This window comes from Ursus maritimus, unplaced genomic scaffold (genome assembly GCF_017311325.1).
Source record: "Ursus maritimus isolate PB19 unplaced genomic scaffold, ASM1731132v1 scaffold_23, whole genome shotgun sequence".
In the NCBI taxonomy this organism is placed as follows: domain Eukaryota; kingdom Metazoa; phylum Chordata; class Mammalia; order Carnivora; family Ursidae; genus Ursus; species Ursus maritimus.
This window is the reverse complement of record NW_024424786.1, coordinates 5,035,408-5,060,576: the sequence shown is the minus strand read 5'-3', so window position 1 is coordinate 5,060,576 and position 25,169 is coordinate 5,035,408. Positions and strand designations below refer to the sequence as shown.

Genomic DNA, 25,169 nt, shown 5'->3' with positions numbered 1-25,169 from the left:
CAAGAGTTCATGTATTTTCCAAATTTCCAGTTAGCTGTCCAGAAGAAACTTGAAGCCTAATAGAATTTAACAAGGATAAGAAGACGTCTCATGAAATCTCTCTTATCTCGTTCTGTAGTTTTCTTTTGAGGAAAATGCTTAGAATGTTTTTGCCGAGTGCCAGAGCTCTATTCTTTTGAGGGTTTCTGGGGCTGTCTCCTAATTTCAAAGTTCCGGCGAGTGTCCGGGGGTAGCTGGGGAGTGTGCCCTCGCCCATCCCTTGCCCGTGCTGCCCTCTGAGCTCTGAGCATGCTCAGCAGGTTGCATGCCAGCAGAGGAAGCAGATGTTTGACCATACTGGAATGGAGCGCCTGCTGCATCAGGAGCTGGGGATTCCTCTTGACATCTGGACATGGCTGGGTCGGGATGCCTGCCTTGGGCCAGGAGGCTGTGGGGGCCGAGGGGCAGAGAGCACAGAGTCTTTGCTGCTCTTTAAGCGATTAGTGCACTGAAGCAGCAATAATGTTGAATTATCGCTTGGCTGCGTTCTTCTCAGCAATCTTGGGACAATAGGAGAGTCAGGAAGGAGCCTTTACAGTAAAGTCATGTTCAGAGAGACAAGACTAATTATAGAGTATTAAAAGAGCTTTATTTTAAGTGATTTCGTTTACAAATAGCTCCGGACAGTGTATGGAACTTTTTAAAACTGTAAACCCAATAGTTTAAAAAGCCTTCTAACTGAAAGTGGCTAGTATAGAGCCATTATTTCCGCAATTGTCCACTTTTAGAGTTTGGCCAAGTTGTGCTATAGAAGATAGAGCATCCGCTAAAAAGAGAAAATACACCAATACTTGTCGCTGTCAGGGGCAAGTTCTCTAACTTGAGAGGAAGGAAGACTTTTAGGTAAGAGATTGACTGAATTATGCCCTGGCTTTTACGGTTTTACTTTATCACACTGAAAACTGGTCTGCATTTGCTACCCAGAACTGAAACCATCTGTTACACCAATTTCCTTTATGGGGTATGTGTTATTTAAGCACAATGGATATAGAAATGTGTAGGTTAAAATATATTATGCAATGAACAGTTGATGCATTATGTAGCTTTTCCTCTTATAATTTTTCCTTAGTGAGACTTCTGTGTTCACGGAAGCCTTCTTATAAACAGATTATGGCCAGTTGTGTTCACGGTAGTATATTGGAGAAGAACGCAGCGTTGCTCTCACTTAACCTCTCGTATTCTAAGGGGGTTATATTTAATTAACACTGGTGAGAGGCTGACCTGAGAGGCTGTGGAAAGTGATTGAGCTGCATTTTCCAAGCTCTACTCTAGTCAGCTGGGAGAGAAATTAAAAAAAAAAAAAATTAGAAGGTACTATTTTCTGAAATTCCCTCTAACTAAGCTGTATTTCAACGGGCCATTTAATGCTCAAATGGACAAAGGTATTACTTCAGTCATTGAATTGTATCAAACTCCTTCTCAGAGGCCCAGTTTAAAAACTCTGAAGGAAAAGTGGTTTAGCATCGCATTCTCAATGGAGTATCACTTGCTCTGCTTAAAAAGAGAAAAGCAAATAAATTAAAAAAAAAAAAAAGGCAGGAGAAACACTCCCTGTCAGTAAATGCAGTGGAGCGTGTGGCCCATGTAGTCCTCACTACGCTGGGATTGCCCTCCCGAGTTTAGGAGTTCCTTAGCCCCCGTACGGAAAGACACCCCTCTCTGTTTACCTGCTCAGAACATTTCTTCACGTCCAAGCAAGTGTTTGCTCCAGGACCCACGGGGCAGTCTCTGGATAATGCACAGATAAATCATGGCTTAGATGGAACACAACCAGGAGAGAGTGAGAAGCTTTGTTGAGATAGCAGAAGCCTGGATACGACTGACTGGGGTGGAAGCCCTTCATTTCCCCATCCATTTACCAATCATTTTAATAATGAGCATTTTTTAGTCATTTAATAAAGAGACATTTTTTAGTTGCAAAGCAAAATAGTCATACATAATCCATCTATATCCAGCCATACCATTCCTGATTTTAGATTCAGCTCTGCTACATCTCCGAATTATGAGACGCTATCACCACACACAGATATACTTCACTATGAAACAGGAAGGTGACTGTACATCATTAGGTGATGATTTGCCACCATGTAGCAGAGCGACATGCTTCCTCCTTACTCAGCAGCTAGCTTGCGCTCTGACATGTTTTCTGTTTGTATGATAGTGAATGACTTGGAGGTTTCAAGAAAGCAGCGCTTCTTGGCTCGTCAAGACCTCTTCAGTTAACAAAGCTATGTGACCAAAAACAAACAAATACACAAAAAAGAGCTGTGTGACCTTGAGCTAACTTTCCCTGCACCTCAGTCTCCTCATCTGTGAGATGGGGATGATGACACCTCCCATATTGTAAGGATTAAATGAGATAGTACAATCCAGTCGCCTAGCACAAGGTCTGCTACATGGTAAATACTCAATAAACATCATTTCTCTCCACACCTTTATACTAGTATCTTTTTAATTCATTTATTCATTAAAAAATATTTTAAAAGCATATACTACATGCTTTAGGCACTCAGGCTAAGGAAGTTATTGACCTCTTATGGTAATAGCCTAGGGAGGAACCCAACTAAGTGAGCAACACTTCAAAGTGATAAGAACAGAGAACATGTAGCAAATCATTTGGTAAATATGTATATAAATATATTCACTTACTGGTTGACCAAGATGGTTGTGTATAGGCTTTTTGAAATCTTTTTGTCTTAATACCTATGCCTGATGACTGCTCCCGAATTAAAAAAGCATAAGGCCCAGTGCAGTGTTCTTAAAAAGAAGTGACGGCCAGCCGGTGAATAAGGTACTTTAAACTGGACTTTCCACTAATTAAGAAAAAAATGCCACCATATTGAAAGAAAAGCCTTCACAAACAGGCAATGCGATTGTAAATTGCATAGATTTTCAGAGCTGGAAAGGGCTTCAGAGGCCTTGAGGGCCAAATCTGAACTCTACCACCAGTTCCATGAGCATGGCCAAATTAACCTTCCTATGCCCAGATTCCATTGAGTGAGATTAGGAGTAATACTCGCCCCAAAGGGCAGTTGTGAAGAATAAATAAGAAAATCCTTATGAAAAGTGCTTTACACACTGTCAAGTATTATGTGAAGTTTCTGGTTTTACAGTTGAAGAGACTGAGGTCCAGAAAGATGGATTAACATGACCAAAGCCACACAGCTTGTACGTGGCCTGGGTTAGGATATGCGGAATTGTGAGACAATACAGTGAAGAGCTAAAGTTGATTGCTTCCTTTAAATACATTTATAAGAAATGAACTGAACCAAACTGAAACATGGCCAAGAAGACAGTGTAGCTCATGCCTCTACATACTCTAGGTGTGGATGGGTGGGGATGAGTTTTTGTAATGATAGATTTTTTTGCAATTGAATGTACCAACCTAATGAAGATGATCCTTTAAAAAAACAAAATAAAGCATATTCAAGTATAAGACCGTGTAACAGTGCTGGTGGTAGCCACAAGGCCAGAATATAAATTTATATTAACATGAAAAAAGGGATTTATTATTTAATTAATTCACTCCTGCGTCGATTCCCCCAAATGTTTATTAAGTACCTACTGTGTGTAGTAAGCACGCTTTTCTACTTGCAGGATACTAAGGTCAGACCTTGATCCCTGCCCTCAGAGGGCCCGCAGTCTAGTAAACCACGTGAGAATTGTTAAAATAGATGTGCATGCAGAATGAGAACACTGCGGGAGGAGGAGGTGTTAGGTCTGCCTGGGGAAATACGGGCGATCTTCATGGACGAGGTGATGTTAAAATGGAATCTTGAAAGGAGAGTGGAAACTCTCTAGGTTTACGGGGCAAGGATAGAGCGTGGCAGAGGGAACAGGGAAGAGAAAAAGCAGTCCAGACAAGGAGCACAGCATGCCTGGAGGTGTAGAAGCTGCAGACAGCATGGCGCATTCAGGAAACGACAAACAGTCTGGCACAGGCCGGGTGTACGAGAGCTATAGTTGGTGAGGTTGGAAAGGTAAGCAAGGGGTCAGATCACAAAGTGCCTTTCATACCACACTGGGAATTTGCAATGCATGTGGCAGACATGATTTTATTCACACCGTAAATGGTAAAGTGGTATAAGGTATAGCGAACAACTTTATGATGTGATATTCCTCTATTAATTTGATCTCTAGTTTACATTTCCCATTACACTAGATTTAATAGTTAGGGAACTCTGTTTGGTAAGATTCATAGTCCCTTTAGTACAATGGTACCCTGTGGCAAGTGAAACTGTACAAATAGTGTAATGATACATGCAGAATAAACAAAACTGTTTAAGATTGAAGCAAAGCCAAGGTCCAACCATTTCCCTGGGACTTGGGGAAATCTTGTAATCTGAAGTTTGTACTAAACCCAATCGTATTTAGCACATTGCTTCTCAGTGAATGGGCCCTGATACTGTATTTCAAACAAATGATGAAGCAAGGAGTAAAAATCTATAAAGAAAAGCTATGGTTCTTCTAATTGTGCAATTATGCCCCTTTCTGGAATAATAAAATGTTCCTTGGCGGAGGTCAGGATCTCTGCCACTGACTTATTTAACAGATCCTCTTAACATCTGTCCTGCAGACTGTGCACTTTATTAGCAGACAAGAGACCCAACAGACTTTGCCTGCTGTGTCCCCTTTTCACATTCACACAGCTGTGGATTAACTCAGACTTTCCAGAAGAGGACCAACCAGAAGGGATAGTAACGTTATTGGCTGATTCTAAAAAGATGGGAAAAAAGAGCAGAAACAAATGTTGCCCTAGTACAATTCGGTGTTTTTAGGGTGACAATTACCAGTCTGTTTTAAAAAGGAATAAAAGCAGCGATTTCACTAAAAAAGGAAAGTCTATTCATATCTGTGTGGGAACCTAATCAGGCTCTTGTTTCCAGTGACGATGCCTCCACAGTCGCACCAGGTCTGCGACAAGAATGCTCCTTTTGTATGCCGATAATGTGGAAACGATAAAATTCCCTCTAAGAGACATATGTGTTTACATCATGAGATGTGTTATTTGACAAAATGCTTTGTTCTCCTCATATTTTCCATGCAGAGTCTCATGCTGGGTTGTTTGGCTGGAAATCTTTGATTAACTAGAATTAGTTGCTGAAATAAAATAGACACTTTTGTTTTATGAGTCCTCTTGCTGAGCTGTAAATTATAGTAAAACATATAAGGAGTGACAGAAAGAAGTGCTGATTTGAACCTCTGACCCACGACAGGCACGAAAACATAAGATTATTCCTTCAAAGAGCTGCATAGAGACATAAATATTTCACGGTCCACTCGGAATCACGCCCTCTTAACAAACTAAAGCTGCGATTTTACATCATGTAATGAGAGTCTTCCAGAGGTGTTGTGGTAGGCTTACATGAGGTACTGAGATTCTGAAATATCCCTCCTAAATTAGGATCTTGAATGCTTAAAGATTTTCTTTGTCCAGCAATGGACAAAAACAAAAACAAAAAAAAACCAAAAAAAAAAAAAAAAAAAACCACCGAGAACAGAACAAAGTTCTGAATAGCCACGGGTGGTTTCCCTTTACTAGAGAAGTGCCTGAGATTTTATAAATCTTCAGGCTTCTCAAAGTCACCTTGGCCTTTAGTGTGACCATCTTAGTTCTGTGAAGCAGTCTGGGTGCTAGCCTGAAGGAATGGGGTTTTTTTTTGGGGGGGGGGTCCCGTTAATAAAAGCAGAACAGAAACTCTGTTAAATCTGAACACTGCACGTTCTAGGGCTGGGTATTCATTCTGCTCAGGATTATTGGCGGTTTTTTTTTATTAAATAATTTTATAGCATTACTTAAACATTTTAGTTAACATAGGATCTCTTTCCAGAGCTTCCACATAAGCAAAGCTTTCCTAACTATCCTCAGTCAAAACTAACTGTGATGGGTGTGTTAACTCACATTATTCTGGTAATCATTTCACATTATATATATATATATCTCATGTCATCACATTGTACACCTGACACAGTATTTTTTGCCAATATCTCAATAAAGCTGGGGGAAATCCCTAACTGTTCCCAGTGCTGGTATCCCAGTAGTCATTTGTAAATGCTTCTGTGCTACCGTTCATCATATTGTAGCTCTCTCCCCTTCTCCTCCCTCTCCTTGCTGTGAGCTCCTGAGAGGCAGCGTGTCTTCTTCATCTTTGTATCCCTAATACATTTTTGCTAAATTGAATAAAAAGGCCGCATGTTTTTCTGAGTAAGATCTTTGGAGTGATATCTCTTCAAGAGAATATCCTGATAGGAATAAGAGCCTACAAGAATTGAATCTTTATGGTGTGCCCTTCTTCTCTGATGTTACGTGCATTAACTCATTTGCTCCATACAACAGTCTTTGGAGTAGGTACTATTATTTTTCCCATCTTAAAGATGTGGAAATTTAAGACCCAGAGAGATTAAATAACCTTGCCTTAGATTACAGAGTTCTGACAAAAGAGTGTGCACTCTAATCACTGTGCCGTCCTGCCTCTCACAGCAACATATAAACCTTATTTTTCTAAGTGTCTTCTTTAGTCCTTTATATTCACCATTACCTGCTTCATCTGCTATAAGGATTTTTAAAGGTGGGCTGTTGATATATGTATCAGTATTACATCTGGTGACAATAAACTGTGTTGCCTGTTTATTACACACTATTTGAATGATTTTTACCATGGCTGCTATGGATAAGGTATCATTCCTTTCTGCTAATTAGGGAGTAAGCCATGGGTATTACTGTAGGATACAGATGGCATATTTACATACTGCAAAATATGCTGAACTTCTCCAATTGGCAATATTAATAATTTGCAGTTCAAAAAATGACAGTTAGTGGAGGTGGCTCTGAAACAGGGTAAAACATTTATTTGAATTTAAAAAATACAGAAGAAAATAAACGAGGAAAGTAAGAAGAGGACATCTTGTATTATTTCTTATCGAGTTTACTTTATCACTTAAAAGTGAATTCAAAATACATCCTTACCTCCCTGAATAATTGCTTCGACTGTACATTTCATGTTAATATTATTGATATGAAATTTCTGTTTAATAAATCTGTGCATTTCATCATAGGCATGGATTTTGTTCATTAGCATGACTCTTGTGTTCAGTCTTCCATAGTCTCCTGAGAAATTAAAAACCAAGTTCAGTTTAAAAACACTAAAAGCATTTTCATATAATAAATATGTTTATTTCCAACCAGCAACATTTGTTCTGTCCATTGATTAAAGTGAACAAAAAGAGCATTTAGAAAATATTATACTTTTCTTTGAAGCAATTTTGTTTTCCCAAATATATTTTTTGAACAATTTAAATAAAAACTTACTCTTTTTTCATCAGATACTCACTCATATTTGTCTTCATTCTGTTGTTTTGGAGGCTTCATTATGGATGGCAATCGAAGGGCATAGAAGCTGAGCAGTTGTAGAATATTTTTCAAGCAACAGCATCTGGTTTCTTGGCAGTCATCATGGGCCAAGGCAAGGCAGTCCTGGCATATCTCCAGATTTTTCTGTGGGTATTGCTGAGGGATTTCCAGGTCTGCCATGTTGTTGTAATGATGTTTCCTAGAAACCCGGAAACTCGGAATGGAATCCGAAGTCTGTCTGATAGTGTTTGAGGTCTACATGATCTGGCTCCCTTGACCTCTTTTTGACATCTGACCCATCACCCTTTGCCCAGCTCACTCTGCTCCAGCCACACTGGCCTCCTTGCTGTTCCTCATACATTCTAAGCACAAGCATCTCTTTGCCTCAGGACATTCACCTATCCTTTGCCTCTGCCTGGGATGCTGTCCCTGGGTAGTGACATGGCTTACTCCCTCACTTCTTTCAGGTCTCTACTCAAATGCCCCTTCTTTTAGTTTTCCTGACCTCCTCGATATTTAAAAATACCCCCTCCCCCATATTGGTATACGTCACTTTATATTCCATGGCCCATATTAGCATCAAAGTTACATTTATCTACGTGCTTATTTATCGTTGTTTCTTCCCCTCTCCCTGCTCCAAATTCACTGCTCACTTCTGTTTTCCCAAATAGTGCCTGGCCATTAGTTACCACTCAATAAATACTTTTTGAATGAATCTGAACCAAAATTCACATTTTGGTTACAAAGAAACAATGCTTTTAAATATTAGGAACCTAACATATACTCATTTACTAAAAAAGTACTTTGTTGAACTCAGCACATGTACTCAAATATATGTATACCCATTGAAATTTCCCTGTGACTTAATGGCTATGGGAAATAATCCTTAGATTTCAAATCCAACTTCTGGGCTCCGATGAATTTTATTTCCTATTGGTAGAGTCAAAATGCACTTGTTTAAGTTTCTCTGATGAGCTACAGCTTTGTGACTAGAGAGTTAAAGGAGCGTTACGAATGCAAGCTGTACCACTTGGAGCCCATTCAGAGAGCTGGGTCTCTTCCGCAGTGCCTGCCCAGCTCTTGGAAGCAGAAGGAAAACAGTCAGATTCATTCCCATAATGTCGATTTCCAACTGCCCTCATTATCACCTCTTTGAATAACTTGCGTCAAGAACCAAAGTACTAATTGTTTCAATGACTGAACTTTATTTCCGTAAATAAAGCGTTATGTATTTACATACTTTATTTGGCACCCTAAAAGAAAGATACCTGGAAGAAGCAGGGAGAGACCGAGTTTTCTTGTTAAAATTATTGGGAGTCACTTTGTTTATACTTAGTTATTTGCACTGTACAGCTATGTTCCATGAGGAAAAGCTCTTCTGAACTCATTCCAATATAATTGATGTAATCCAAGAAGTAATTCTGGTGGTTTTTGTTTTGTTTTGTTTTGTTTGTTTTGTTGTTGTAGCAGATGACTGACTGGGCGCTCAACCTGATTTATTCAGAATTTTTTTTTTAAAGATTTTATTTATTTATTTATTTGACAGAGGTAGAGACAGCCAGCGAGAGACGGAACACAAGCAGGGGGAGTGGGAGAGGAAGAAGCAGGCTCATAGCGGAGGAGCCTGATGTGGGGCTCGATCCCAGAACGCTGGGATCACGCCCTGAGCCGAAGGCAGGCGCTTAACTGCTGTGCCACCCAGGCGCCCCTTATTCAGAACTTTTTTAAAAAGTTCTCTTCATGGAAGGGTAGGACCATTGACCTGAGCCTCTTGCCTTTTCTTTTTTCTTTACTTTTTTTTTTTTTTTTTTACAGCTTCTCCTCTCCTATACCCAGCATATTCTCTTCTTGCCTCCCCACCCCATAAGCACAAGGCTTATATCAGTGGAACTACTCAGTGCTCTAGAAAATAGGCAAGAGGATCTCTAGCCAGGAAAACTTTTTTTTCTATTCATTTTTCTTTACTTGACATTCTTGAGCAGGCTGCAGGGGATAATGAAATGAATTAAACAGGTCCTGGCTTTCCAATGGCTTACCGTCAATGCTTGTTCTATTTTTCCTGTAGTTGTTGTGGAAAGGCAAATAGCTGAAGTCCCAAAGGTGGTGAAATAGGTCCACTCTCACCTGAGACAGATTTTTGGCCCTTTGTGTGTATTTCCATAAACTTTTATTTTAAAAATCTGAAAATACCTTAACATGATTATAATTACCTTAAGCTAATTACTGTAGTTGCATTTTAAAATTTGTACATTTTAAAACAAATATTAAAATAAAATTCAACAACATAAATTATTCTTGGGTGCCCAGTGATTACCTTTCAAGTACATACTGGATACATTTCTCTTTTAATTCTAGGGGAATGGTGGGAAAACAATCCTTTTATGTAGTCCAGATCAAGAGCTCTGATAAAATGTACGTGTTCTATTTGCACTGAGTTCCCTTTATTTGCACTGAGTTCCCTAAGAGAACAGGACACAAGGAGAAAAGAGTCTATGCGAACACCGAAGGGAACAAGTAGTGAATCTGGGTTCTAGGTTTCCTTCTATCTACTGCTTGCCCCTTGGTATTCTTATGCAAATCACCTTCCCTCAATAGGTTTGAGTTTCCCTCATCTGTAAAGCGAAGGGGTTGGATTGGATGATGTTTACAGTTCTTCCTTCTGCTAACATTGTGTTATCTGGTGTTTCCTTGTAAGAAAATCAGTGCATGACTTAATGAACCTACATGCTTATAGGTTCAAGAAGACCAAAACAGAGAAAGATGACTTCCATCTCTGGGGCTCCTTTTGGACAGGGTGTAAGGAAAGGTATATGAAGAAAAGGGCGTGGGCAGAAATGATAATGATTCCAAAATGATACAGACAAGAAGGGAAATAAAGGAGTTTTAGTGGTCAGTGTTAAGAGAGCATCTATTAAATGCCAGGCATGATGTTAGGTGCTAGGGACATAAATAAGACTCAGTCCTTCCCTTAAGGAGCTTGTAATCTGCTGGGAGATAAAGAAAAAAAAAAAAAAGACATTCCATAGAGTACACAGGAATAGAAGAGAGATGGTGGGAGCACAAAAGAGGCAGGGGTCAGATAAGGCTTTAAGGAGAAAGTGATTTTTGACTTGAGATTCAAAAGATGAGTAGGATTATGACAAACAAGACGGGTTAATAGGAAAAGGAAGAACATGGCAGGAGAAGCAAGGAGGCTGACTTGGAAATTAACCCCATATGTGAGGAGTGAGAGTGGTAGCTCTTCTCCTATTCCTTCTCATCTCCTATCCCTACAAGCCAATTTTCTTTGGTGTCAAATATTAGGGGTATAGCTAAACAAGTACCTTCTATGCTGAAAAACAAGGACTTCAGTTCTTTCCTTCCATAAAACCACAGCTACATTTCCTGGATCGCTTTGTTGACATTGGAGGTTTATGAGAAGTAAAAGTATTTGTGATCTCTTTCAAATTATTTTTAAGCTTTCGCTGCACCCCCTCCCCAACCAGTCTGTAATGACTTGTTACTGACATATTTTCTTCCCTGTGCTGAACAAGCACTAAATCATGCTGCTTAATTACCCCTGTCTCCATTCTACCTTCTCACAGCCTCACAGCTGAGCTTGTCCAGCTTTATGGCGTGCCTTGCTTGGTAGGCAGAGGAATGGTCATCAGCATTGTTTTGAGAAGGTAACAAAACCCAGGATGTCCCTGGAGAACTGAGCCGGGCTTGTGTTAGGCAGCATCAATCAAGTAAATAGTGACATTTCCTTAAAGATGCCCCTCACCCACCCTGCTTGTTTCTTCTAACATCTCCAATTGCCCGCTGCCTCCCCACCACTGCCCCCAGTAGTGTGTGGTGCACAAGAATGGAATCTGAATTAACCAGGGCTGAGGGTCTGGGGTTCTCAGATATTATGTGGGCTAATGGGGTAAATATAAGTGTTGGGGTTGAAAGCTTTCAGTAGTGCCTATTGAATCTGTTTTTATAGAATAGCATTTTCCCTTCCCTTCTTCACTTCATTATCCACCAATAGGCTAGTTGTATTTGAGGAAAAATGTTTTTTCTTTCTCTCTAGGCCAGATTCCGACAGGCCACTTTAAAATGCCCTTTCTAATTGAAATGACAAAACACAGGAGAATTTACTCCAAAGAGAATCTAGTGTGTGAAGCTGTGCCTGCTTTTTTTACTGTTGGTTTCCATATACTGGAGCATACTGGTGCCAATTTAAAGCCCCTGTCAATTTCCATTTTTATCAAGTTTTCCTATTTCTACCTATACTCTGCATAGTTTTATCAGTCTATTAAATATGTGTCGCTAGGGTATTTCGAGTGTCTTCTCTTATGGCTCAGAAATTGGCTGGAGAAGGGAGTTGTTTAGATCAAAATTGTGCCCCTTGCTCCTTCAAGGTGGCTGGTGGTACCATTAACTCTTTCCGTATTTGAGGACTGTGAAGTGCCATTTGAGAGAAAGTCGCTGCAAGACATCTGGAAATATAGTTTGCTATTTGAGAACTTGCAACAGCAGCAACAACAGAATCTCTCTTCTCCTTGGACAATGATTCTTGTCTGGTGGCTAGGAACAGGAAATGGGTTTCATTATTATTCACTGTCTAGCTTATTTAAAGTACATGGGCTTTAAAGTGAGACCGACTCTAAAATAGATAATAATTCCCATTTTATATAGTTATTTTGAAAACTAAATAAAATAATAAATGTAAAATGCCTGACAGAACCTGACCTAGTTAGTGTACGATATATGTTTGTTGAATGAACACATGAATGAATGGAGGTGATGACTGAATGGCTGGATGAATGGTTATGTGGTTATGTGAAAATCGTGTGATTATGAGAATACAGGCCTTGCACCTTTTTTTCTATGGGGCTCTCTGTTGGAGATCTTACAGGCTTTAATCATAGAAAGCAGGTAAAAATATACTTGCATATTTAGCATTATGTTAAGTCTAGGTGCCCCGTGACACCACTCATTATAATTTGACATGAATGTGACTGTACTGGGGGTAAAGCAGGACTCTCTTCCCAAGTGTGATAGTGTTATAAAATGACTCTGACACAATACAGTTTTTAGGTCCTGACCATAGACTAGTGTTTATACTCCAAGACACTCAAGAATTTCACCATAGGGCTGAGTTTGGTAGACCGATTGTTTTGTGTTAAATGTAAGTAGGCCTAGTTATTAAAGTATCACTAGGATCCAAATGCAAGATAGGTTGTTCTTTGAAGCTAGTCTCAGGACACTGAACTCTAGAAACAGTATTAGAGGTATGTGTTTATGGATTTGTGAGCTCTTCATAGGATTTTCTTAATCTAATTTATTTAAAAGATTGGTCAATGAGTTGGTGGTAAAGCATAGGAAGGATTCTTTGTGTCTTGGTTTTAGTTCACTGCTTTTTCTAGATACTTCTTTTTTGAGGGATACGGTCTAAAATGATTAATGTGACCTAAAAGACTCTACCCCTCTCTACCCTCTTCTCATGGCACTCTACCCTCACTCAATTGTCCTGCCACGTTGGCCCTTTTTTAGTTTCTTGAAATGTTCTCTTCTCTTCTACCTCAGAGCCATAATAATCAGTGTTCTTTTTTTTCTGGAATGTTCTTTATAACCTTTCCATCTGGATAGTTCTTACTTAAAGTATTACTTCCTTAGAGAAGCCATTTTAATTCTCCAGACTATGTTAAATACCTTTGTTCGATGGTCTTTTGACATTCTGTATTTTTCTTTCTTAGCACTCAACCTAACCATAATTCATAGTTACTGTCTAAGCATTTACTTAATATCAGTTTTTCTTTCTAGCTCCATTAAGGCAGGGGCTATTTCTGAGTTGCTTGTTATTGCACCTCCGGTATTTAGCATAATTTAGTTAATAGTAAGCATCTGATAAAGATTTGCCATTGAACAAATTCATCAATGCTGGAAATGTGCCTGCAAGGTGCAGTGGTTGGTGCATCATACAGTCATTTCTACTTTAAATGGTAAGGTTGAAATGAGAGCTAGAGTGTTCTTCTAGTACGAATGCTAACTGGTTAGGCCATCTTGAGCATGGTGCTTCTTTTCCATAGTCCAATGCTCATCAGTAGAATGAGGAGGTAAAACTAGACTAAATGATCTGATAAGGCCCTTTCAGTTCTGGGCTAAGTGTGGCATTTTTCAGCATACCAAAATCTTAATACTGGCTACTTTATTAAACCTGAACTAATAATAATAAAGATGGAATATTTTTAGCCATAAAATAGTAAAAGCATTTCTTAAACTGCTCCTATAAAATATGAGTGATTTTATAATTTTGAAAAATAATTTAGCTAGGCTCATTTTTTACATGTATGCACTGCATGTCTTTTATATATCTTGGATAAAGAAACAATATCCCAAACAATCACTGAACATTGGAAAAAAATCTATATTTACAGAAGCAGTCTTCACCAAAGTTTAAATGTTTATGAGACTCTGGCTAAGGCTGTCATAAGCTTTACTACATTGTTGGTTTTGTAAACCTCAACTGTGTTTGGAAATGAATATTCATCATTATCATCATTGTGACTATGACCCATGATCTCAGAATCCTGTGTGGAAAGACACTTTTGTAAACTCCTATGCAACTGTTAATCACAGTTTAACCTTTCTCTTTCCCAAACCATTAGCCCGCAAAGGAGTTTTTGAACTAAAGCTATTTATTTGAATAACTCATATTTTATGTTCTTCCAAAAAGGATGCAGTAGCATTTAGAGACACTTTAAGTTCATAAGTAACTAGACTGAGAAGAAAAATCGGTACTGCCCCTCAGTTGCTGCTGGACAGTAGAATTGGCGTCAGAGAAGTCTGGGACAGGTGACTGACGTTAGCAGTTCCCGAAAAGCTTTCTAGTCAACGTTTGAACAAATGACTTCAAAGAATAACTTCTTGTGAAATGTAATTTAGGTTGGGTTTATTTTCCTTTTATATTTGTTAAGCTCAACAGCATAAAATTATTCATTATATATGATAAATATCACGATATACCCCTTCTGTTGCCTCATTTATAGAGAATATCTCTCCCTCCTCACATCCAGTGATTTTATATAGCATATTAATTCAGAAAATATTGATTGGTTATCTTTTATTTGCAAGGCACTATTCTCGCTGCTAGGAATTCAGAAATAATCAGGTGAATCGTGACTTCCGTAAGCTTACAGTCTATCCAGCATGATAAGGCATATGTGCACAACTAAACACAGGTTTAAAAAAAGTGATAAGCGCCACAAAAAGGTTCACATCAGGTGTTCAGGATCGATATCTTACATCTTCTCCAAAGCTATGTGCTTGTTCCAAGACTTTGACTCCTCCACACCTTCTAACACAGAGACCTGCATATAGAACATACTCAATTAATGTTAGCTTAGAAGATGAGCTGTCTCTGAAATCGTTTGGTAAACCTACACCTATGTGAATGGCATTCTTTTTAACTAGGTCAGATCTGAAGTCTTCAGTCTGAAAAACATGGTACTTACATCTAAAATTACGTATTTTGTTAGACAGGATGTGACAATTTTTACTTTCGTGAGCGCCTTCTATCTTTATATTGGGCTCTATTTTCTGATTTTTATTTCAAGGCTTATTCTACTCAATCTTATCTGACGTCCTACTATCCAGTTGACCCAGCTCTGGAAGTTTTATGGTATGTGGCGATGCTGCTTCTTGCCACGATCAGTGATCACAGCTCACAGGGAACTCTGAGGAATCTCAGCATTTCTGGGGTCTTTCCTCTCTTAGGTACAAACCACTAGAAAGGGATAGGAAATAAATGGTTATCAAAGCTTTAGAGGAAGCAATTAACATTGTTTCTAAGAAGCAAAAAAACGACTGTATTGTTCAATCTGAAGGCTTTCTGAATTTAGTCAGCTTTTTAAAAAATAGATTTGTTCCCGAGGATTTGTTTTTCTGTGTTCTTTCACTAGTTGAAGTTCCTGGAGGACTCAAAATTGAGTAAAATTGACTTTCTTCTGATCTTGTGAATTATTAAGGGAAAATGAAGGCATAAATGATACCTAAGGACTCTTGCCTCTCTAAGATTTCATGACTCTTTAATACTCAGTAGGAGGACGTATTGGTCATGATGCCAGATACTGTGTGGCCGATACTTTTTCAGCTCTCAACCGTCTTCACTCCATTCAGCATAAAACTTTTCTTCAGTGGCTTTATCCAAGCAGAAAAATTTCAGAAGCTTCACTTGCCTCCCCCCCCTTTGAAGACACCTGGCTGAATTTCAAAGGAAAAGGGTACCACAGAGTAAAAAGGAAACAGAAAAGACAGCCTTTTCCCCCCCTAAGTTCTAGCAGTTTGACTGACTCTTGTGAATTTTTCTTGCCACTGAGTCATTGCACATACAGAATTATGAAACTTTAATTTCTTTAGAGGCTTGTTATATTAGAAAAATTGTTCCAAAGAAAGCAACAATCATGACATAAGCACATCTGGCTCTTGCAAATTATTCTTTATTAAGCTTTCATTTAATTACATGTGCTGAAAGGTCTGTTTTTGATTACTGTAATTTTTTTTATTTGTCCATCTGAATGATAGTAATGCTGGAAATTACATACAAACCACCTGTTTTTTTTTCCCTTACTAATATGGCCAAGTTTGAGCTATTTTCCCTGTGGTTGATGAACTAGGAAGCTTTCTATTTATTATGATAGAAATATGACTATCAAGGTAATGGCTTAATCTTGATTATAAGAAGAAAAGAAAATATTTGAATGGAGTTGCCAAGCATTAAATAGTGTGAAGATCGAGGTATCTGAATTCTGGTTAACCATAGCAGATTAGCCCATTCATTAATTACCAATTTCACCCAAAAGCTAATAACTCATCAGTTAAGGATTTAACATCCTGTGCTAGGAAAAAAGAAGCTTTATTTTCTTTCATTTCGTTCCATCTCATTTTTTTGTTAAGAAGCTGGCTATATTCCCTTGAGGATTATGTTATATGCTGCCTAGAAATAAGACCTGGAGAAAACAGTGACTGTTGTTGGGACTCAGGGATCTTGAGGGCAGCATTCTTATCATCCAGAAGGATCAACATCCCCAGAGAAGCTCGGTCAGTATTGAATAAGAACAATGTTCTCCCAGGAATCTGTAGGAAAGTTCAGATTAGTTACTGACTTCATGAATATTAAAATTACATGAATGGACATACTGATGTTTGAAGAACTTTTCATAACAATTTTAGGCACTGGAAAGAATCTAGAAACCATTTGGTCAAATTCCTTTTTGTACCGAAGAAACAGAGTTCTAGAGCAACCAAGTCCCTTGTTCAGGTTCATAAAGTTATTGCTAGAAGGACCAGGAACAGGACAATGGCTCTCAGGCTAGTACTCTTTCTTTATATTCTTCGGTCTCTCTTATTTCCTCTTGAAAAAAAAAAATAGTGAAGGAGAAATTGCAAGGCTGTCAGAGAAATAGTTATCTAACAATACGGTAAGTTTTTTGTTTTGTTTTGTCTTTTTCGTAAAACTGAATTTCAGCTGCATTATAAAAGAAACTGTTTGTCTTCCCTGTTTTGCAGCAGCTCTATGCCGCTCAGCTGGCCAGCATGCAGGTGTCACCTGGAGCCAAGATGCCGTCAGCTCCACAGCCACCAAACGCAGCAGGGGCAGTCTCACCTACCGGGATAAAAAATGAAAAGAGAGGGACCAGCCCTGTAACTCAAGTGAAGGTACTTGCTTTGCAGGATGGTGAAAACAGTTTGGAAAACAGCTTCACAAGAAAAGTAGTGAACGAGGCTGGGTTGGGAATAAACAGCAGGAAGCATAGCAGCATAAAGGAACCCCAAATGCTCCTCTTTATGGTAAATTTCATGATTGAGCACTGAGAAACAGGTGTTTCCCTTTTGATAACAATGGTGCCACATTGTGAGATCTTTACCTAAATCTGCAAACTCACTTCTCGGGAGTTTTTCCCCTTTGGATTCTGGCTTTTATTTTTTAATGTTCACTGGCATGAATGGCCACGGTTTTATTACCAGTCTTTGTCATAGACTTGTGACACTTTCTCTCGAAATTCCTTAAACAGGTGGGAGCCAACTTATAGTACCAGAAAAGGAGGTTCTCAAACTTCTGATTGAACCTCATATGATTTGTTGATAAGGTCTCGCCTTCAAAGATAGTGAACATGGGCTCTGAGGAATGAGTGGTGTCATTATTTATGCATCCTTTGACGCCATGTAGTTGTGAGAGGATAAACAGGCTTTCCCAAGTTATGGCTCGGACATTGATAGATGCCTTTCCTTACTAATTTTCAGTGTCTTAGAATGTGGCACCTAGGAGGTATTTGGCGACAGAGGGAAATGGATGATATGCTCCAACTTTGTGCTGCAGCTGGTACCTATAGGTGGTACTGGTTGGTTTTTATAATACAGAGAAACGGTTGTTTTGTATCATTGACTTCTCTACTTAGAGGGATAGGCTAAGCACAGAGGTATTATTGTAATGTGCCCAAAGTACTACATTTGGAGAAATTTTTCAATTATTAAATTTTCACAAGGGAAACATCTAAGGCTAACAAAACAGTATCAAATGCTATAAAACTACTGAAATTGTTTTATTTTTATAATGTGCAGGTGGGAATTAATTTAATGCCACTCATGCTTGAAAATCTCCAAAGAAATAGATGAACATTTATGCTTTGTTGTTAGAAATATTGAGGTTTGACAATAGGCAGCTTACATTTAATAAGGTAGCATGACTTATGGAAACAGGCTATCTATTTGGTGTTCCAAGAGTTTCTGTTTGTGAAGGAACACTACAACTCTAACCATAGCACTTTGTTTAATTATAGTTGTTAGAATATGAAAATATCAAACATTATTGACTTGAGGTATTGAGTATTAGATATTTTAACATAAAAAGTCATTTTATAAGTGACTTGGCCAAATGGAACTGCACCAAACCAAGCCTTTACTGGATGAGTAAAATGTTCCCTGGTTAAATTCAAGTTTACATCTGCTTTTACCATTCCAGCTTTGTGGGCCAACTGAGTTTTATTACTCACTTGACCACATGCAAATTCTCAGGGAGTTCTCTATATAATTTGACTTGACTATATTTTACGTTAATAACAAAGGAAACATTCTTTATACTTATTAGATTGTTTATTGTATGTGTGGGTAAAAATGTACAGATCAAGATGTAAAGCAAATGTTTTAAATTAAAAAAAATAGCTTCTACCTATTACTGAAGAAGTTCTGAGAATAATCTCATGATTTGGTAATTGAAAGGATTATGGTCATTAAAATGTGATTCCGTCTGTAATCATTGCTTTCCCTCTGTGTATAACATGACCACATGACATAGGGCATAGCTTGCTGAAGGTAACAAAATTAAACATAGATGGTCTTATATACCTTCTTTCCCTCAGAATTTTTATCTACTATAATTATCAACATCAGAAATCAGAATATTTTTGCTGTTGTTGTTCAAATGTCAGTTCTACCACTTTTACCATCTGTGTCACTTTGGGCAAGTTACTTAACTTCTTTCAGCTTTAGTTTTCTGCTCTGAAAAATGGGAGTTAATATTATGGGTTTTAAATCCTCTAGCATAGAGTGAGTGTTTCATAAATGTAAGTATAGTGATGCCTGTGATGATGATGATCTGATGGTAATAAAGAAGATGATGGTGGTGTTGGTGGTAGTGGTTGTAATTGAACTATCCAGTTGAATACCAAGAAAGATCCTAATTAAATCCTAGAGGATTTCCATGTTCAGCTATAATGGAGGAACAGGGATCAGATTTAGTCTCCCAGCTTAAGCAACTGAAACACAGGACAGAATATATAAAACAATGATTCTCAGACATTTGCAATAGGAATATAGGACAGTGATTCCTGAGAGAAGAGAAACAAGGGAGGCAAGTACTATGATTATTCCAGCTTATTGTCTAGAGGTAGTTTCTAGGTCATTGTGCAAGGAGGGGTACCCACGTGGAACATGGCAGGCTCTCTGAGTAGAGACATAGAGGTCAGAGTTTCGGGATGCCCAAGTAGGTAGAGTAGCAGAGAGGAGAGAGCTGCACACCAAGAGAGAGTACCGAAAATCTGTAGAAGATTCCCCTGATTTAGCTGAGTATTGATCAGCATATACACATGAGGAAACTCTCTGAGACCAGGGAAAAATACCAGATGTAGCAGGCAAAGCAATTGCAAGGTTCACAAAGGACTGAGAATGGTTTGTATTCCCACTAGCCAGAGTGGAAAGATCTTCTGACATGTGGGGTATCAAGTAGTGTTGCCCCAAAGGTGATACCTCAGTAATGGCACCAAATTATCCCTAGATTAATGGCTTCTCTGAACCGACCTAACAAGCTTAAAAGCAAGCATGGAAAGGAAATTTTTCTGTGTCTCAGAACAAAGTCCACAAATATTTGAAAGAATACGTGAACTCCAACACCCAGCAATGTAAAATTCATAGTGTGTAGCATCCATTCAATAATCACCAGGCTTTTATAAAAGCAAGAAAACATGAACAATAAGGAGGAGAAAGTCATTCAATAGAAACAGACCCCAAAATGGCACAGATGATAGATTTCGTAGTTAAGACAGTAAAAACAGCTATTTCAGGGTTACCCAACTATAGCCAAATGAAGAGATAGGCAAATCTTCCTCCCAAAAAACACTTACAAAATTTCTGTCAGGCCAGGGCATGCTGTGAGAACCAATAAGAATTTACTTGATTGGGGGGGTGGGTAGGTGCTTCCCGCGCCCAGCAGCATCGTGGTTGCAGGCAGTGGCAATCATTGAATTATAAAAATAAATAATCAGGGTATATTCAAAGCCGAAAAAATAGATGTTATAAGCTCCATATGTTTAAGAAGATAGAGGAAAACATGAACATTATAAGTCAAGACATGGAGCACATCCATGGAATGTATGGAGATGAGAAATACAGTTTTTGAGATGAAATGAAAAGTATACTGGATCATTACTGTTGGGATTAGACAACAGAGAAGAAAGGATTAGGGAACTTGATAACAGAATGATGAAACTACCCAAAATGAAATACATAGAGACTGTCAGTGCTGTGGGACATCAACTGACCTAATGTATGCACCAAGAGCCCCAGAAGGAAAAGGAAGGAACAGAAAAATATATTTGAATAAGTAATGGCTGAAAATTTTCCAACTTTGAAGAACACTCTGAACTCAGATACCTAAGAAGCTCAGTGAACCCCAAATAAAAGAAACATGGAGAAAACTAGATACGTAGCATATAAATGACTATTATTTAGATAGGAGTAAAGGAACTAATTAGTCTAAATATCCTTTGAGTGTAAAGAGAAGTAAATTGTAATCAAGCACATAAGACATTTTTGACATGCATAATGATAACAGTCGTGTTTCCTGAGAACGTATCCTATATCTAGATATAGATAAATGTACATTGCAACATAGATGTGCCAGATTATCTATTTCCTACCAAGACAAAAACAAATTTACTATGTTATCAAATGACTTATTTTCTCTGATAGTTTAATAGAAAAGGGACCTGGGACTTGGAGTCCAGTAAACTAGAATTCAAATGTTGTCTTTCCATGTATGGCTTTGAACAATGATTTATCACTCTGACCCTCCTTTATAATTTTATCATTCTGACCCTTCCTCCTTTGTGAATTTAGAATAATACTGCCCAAACTCATAGACTTATTGCTAGTTAAATGAGCTAATATATGTGAAAATGTCTAGCACAGTGCTTGGTGTATATACTGGCTTCTCAGTGCATGTTGTTTCTATTTTCTCTTTCTAATCTTCCTCCTGAGTAGCCTTTTCTGGCATTTCTTTTCGTCCCCCCTTAAACAATGACTATGGTACCGGAGGAGACCTTAGAGATCAGCTAGGATCAGGCTCTCTTCCCAAAGGGGAGGATGTTCTCTTTCCAAGCTCTATTGTGTTTTAAAAAAATGACATTAAAAAAGTTCCCCGTGCCTCTCAGAAGAAAAAGAGAAATTAGTATTTGCTGACAATTTTATTGTAGAACACAATAATATAGATCTTAAAACTGAACATTTAAATGGATATGTTTATATTACAACTAAATTTCTAAAACGATGGGCATGTTGTTATATGTGTTTAATGACAGGATAAATGAGACAAAATAAAGGCAAGGAGTTTAGCTTTCAAGTTCCTGGTTACACTAGAGTTACAAGTCACATACTTGAATACTGTGCCCAGTATAGGAGGACAGGCATCTTAAAATAGAATTCTGTAAATATACGTAGCAAAGAATATAAAGAGACATCACTTTAGACATGAAAAATAAATTACATATAGCATGGTATATAAAACATAATTATAATGTGTGCTTGCTCTTTGCAAAAATTAATTTTAAACCTGAATAGAGACCAGAATATAGACCATGAGGAGTGTCCACACCCAGAAAGCCACATAGAAACCATGCTGTGGCATGCGGCTCCCTGGGCAGAGGCCCAGGAGAGCAGAGGAAGCCTGTGTTTCCATTTTTAAAGTACTTGCAATTGTTTGATTTAAAATATATATTAAAAAATTAGCTGCAGAGCCTATTTATAGTTGCAGGAACTTTTCAGAGAGAATAACACAAAAGCACTACAGAGCTGCTGAAATTTTAAATAATTCTTTGTAAATGCCCTAGGTTAATTTAGATCCTTGAAAACACATTAGGAAATTAAGCTGTAATGTGAGCTAATTCAGATTTTAATTTGGCAAAAAGAATGATCCAACTACACAGTTAATGTAAATAGAAGCATAACACAGGGAAATTAATGAGGTTTCCTCCCGATGAATCTTCAAGGAGGTAGATAATTAGCTTCTTTTGTTATTATTGTAGGAGAATGTGGCATTGTCTCTGAGGTGTAAAATAACTGTGGCTTACTAAGTGATAATGTGCTTCATTTGTCTTTTTTTTTAATAATTATTTATGTTAAACTCTTGTAGGATGAAGCAGCAGCACAGCCGCTAAATCTCTCTTCCCGACCCAAGACAGCCGAGCCTGTCAAGTCCCCAACATCTCCCACCCAGAGCCTCTTCCCAGCCAGCAAAACCAGCCCCGTTAATCTGCCTAACAAAAGCAGCATCCCCAGCCCCATTGGAGGAAGCTTGGGAAGAGGATCCTCTTTAGGTAAATGGAAAGGTCAACAACAGGAAGAGATTAATGAAATAGGTAAAAGAAAGCAAACCTGTTCAGTGATGACTGATCCCTGTTTCCAAAGTGTTCCTTAGTCCAAGAAAAAAAAAAAAAGTAAAAGTAAAATCCTTTCTACTGAAACGTAACCCCTTTTGGTGTCTTGGGTGATTAGAACTTTTGGAAAAGGTCACAATATAAATCCTGCTGGGATGGGGTTCTTTAGAGTCTGCTGCGTTAGATCCAGCCAATCAGAGACTTGGGGATTTCTGTGTTTGGTTAATGCTTTGCCACTGAAGTAATTCTAGGCAGACAAGAGTGATCATGAACCCTCCAAGGGCCTAAAGGGACCTGGCCTCCAAGCTGCCTGCCAAGAGTCCAAAACTTCTTTGAAGTTTTATATTTTCTTTTTAAAATGTATGTGAATTTTACATCTTATCCCATATCAGTTTTGCATTAAAACAAATGTGAATGACACACTTCAATGACATAATATGAAATAAAGTTGATATCTGATAAGATATGTCATAATGATCCTCGGGCTTCTTCCACTGTCTGATATATTGCCAAGTATCTCTAGGGACATTCGTACCCCAGTGAGAAGTATAGAGGGAAAACATGGGTTTTGGCATCGGACACACTTGGACTCAGAGCCTTCACTTACTCGCTATGTGACCCTGGGAAAGTTATTTAATATTTTGGAACTCAGTTTCCTAATCTCTTAGAGGGGAGTATTATTACCTAGCTCACAGGTTGTTATGGGAATTCAGAGAGAAAAATGCATATAAAATGCCTAACACAATGTCTGGCACCTAGAAGGCACGTAATTTAAAAAAAAACTAGACTGGAGGGAGTTAAGCTGGCGGAGGAGTAGGGGACCCCTTTTTCAGCCGGTCCCCTGAGTCGAGCTGGATAGGTACCGGACCAGCCTGAACATCCACGGAATCAGCCTGAGATGCAGGAAGATACATCTGGATCTCTACAAATGAACATCTCCAGCGCTGAATATTGAGGTACGAAGCGGGGAGCCGTGAAACCGCGCACGGATATCGGAAGATAAACGGAAGGGGGAGGGAGCCGCCGCGTTCGGGCGCCGGGAAGTGGTAGCCACCTGCACGGGGGAGCGGGCGGACTCGAGGACGGCACCCGTGAGACAGCAGACTGAGACCGTGAGCCGGGAAGTGCGCGACCAGACTGAAGGCCAGAGCTTCAGAGTGCGCGGGGGCGGCTGGCAGCTGGCGGTGTTAGAAACACAAAGGATAGAGACGAGCCGGCCCTGGAGTGAGGGCTCGGACACCAGGTGTGGGGCGCACATCCCGGGACGCTGCAGGGTTGAGCAGCACCAACAGAAACAGAGTTAAAGTGGCCAGAACATCAGTGGAGAATGGGCCGCGATCCCTCTGTTCTGAGACAGAGGCTGAGATTCGGCCGCTGCTGCTCTGACTCTCAGAAGAGGCACAGCAAACCGCCAGGGAAAGCCGCCAGAGAACAAAAGCCGGGAAATACCGGCTCAGAGAGTGCCCATCCCCATTCCCCCTCTCAGGGGACACGGAAACTCTACCCAAACAGGGTTGTCCGAGTATCGGCGCGGCAGGCCCCTCCCCCAGAAGGCAGGCTGAAAAATCAAGAAGCCCACATCCCTAAGATCCCTATAAAATAAGGGCGCACAGCCTGAGTCCCAGTCAATAATTTGGGCTCTGGACAACCCCGCAATGTCTCCTCATCAGAATGACGAGAAGGAGAAATCCCCCCCCCAGCAAAGAAAAGACAATGAGACTGTGGCCTCTGCCACAGAAGTAATGGATATGGATATAACCAAATTATCAGAAATGGAATTCAGAGTAACAATGGTCAAGATGATGTGTAGACTTGAAAAAAGTATTAACAAAAATGTTAATGAGAATATAGAATCTCTAAGGGCGGAATTGAGAGCGAATCTGGCAGAAATTAAAAATTCTATGAGCCAAATGCAGTCAAAACTAGAGGCTCTGACAGCCAGGGTGAATGAGGCAAAAGAACTATCAGTGAATTGGACGATGGGTTAGTAGAAGAGAAAGCTAAAATAGAATCTGGACTCAAAAAAATCCACGCCAATGAATGTAGGTTACGGGAGATTACTGACTCAATGAAACGTTCCAATGTCAGAATCATCGGCATCCCCGAGGGGGTGGAGAAAAGCAGAGGTCTAGAAGAGATATTTGAACAAATTGTAGCTGAAAACTTTCCTAATCTAGCAAAGGAAACAAACATTCGTGTCCAAGAGGCAGAGAGGACCCCTCCCAAGCTCAACCACAACAAACCTACACCACGTCACGTCATAGTGCATTTCACAAATATTAGATCCAAGGATACAGTATTGAAAGCGGCCAGGGCAAAGAAATTTCTCACGTACCAAGGCAAAGGTATCAGAATTACGTCAGACCTGTCTACAAAGACCTGGAATGAGAGAAAGGGCTGGGGGGGCATTTTTAAAGCTCTTTCAGAGAAAAACATGCAACCAAGGATCCTTTATCCAGCAAGGCTGTCATTCAGAATTGATGGAGAAATAAAGACCTTCCAGAATTGCCAGTCACTGACCAGTTTTGTAACCACGAAACTAGCCCTACAGGAGATATTAAGGGGGGTTCTATAAAAGTAAAAAGGCCCCAAGAGTGATACAGAAC

The 25,169-nt window shown here is 39.2% G+C and overlaps 1 protein-coding gene across 10 annotated transcripts in view; it reads left to right on the top strand.

Annotated features, from left to right (window-relative positions):
* Positions 1 to 25,169, top strand: part of SOX6 (SRY-box transcription factor 6) — a 578,685-nt gene that overhangs the window by 474,709 nt on the left and 78,807 nt on the right. For all 10 annotated transcript variants that reach the window (XM_008708903.2, XM_040638855.1, XM_008708901.2 and 7 more), the window contains 2 exons: positions 16,925 to 17,074; positions 22,320 to 22,503. In XM_008708903.2, the coding sequence (XP_008707125.1) occupies positions 16,925 to 17,074; positions 22,320 to 22,503 (334 nt within the window). The remainder of the gene's footprint in view (positions 1 to 16,924; positions 17,075 to 22,319; positions 22,504 to 25,169) is intronic.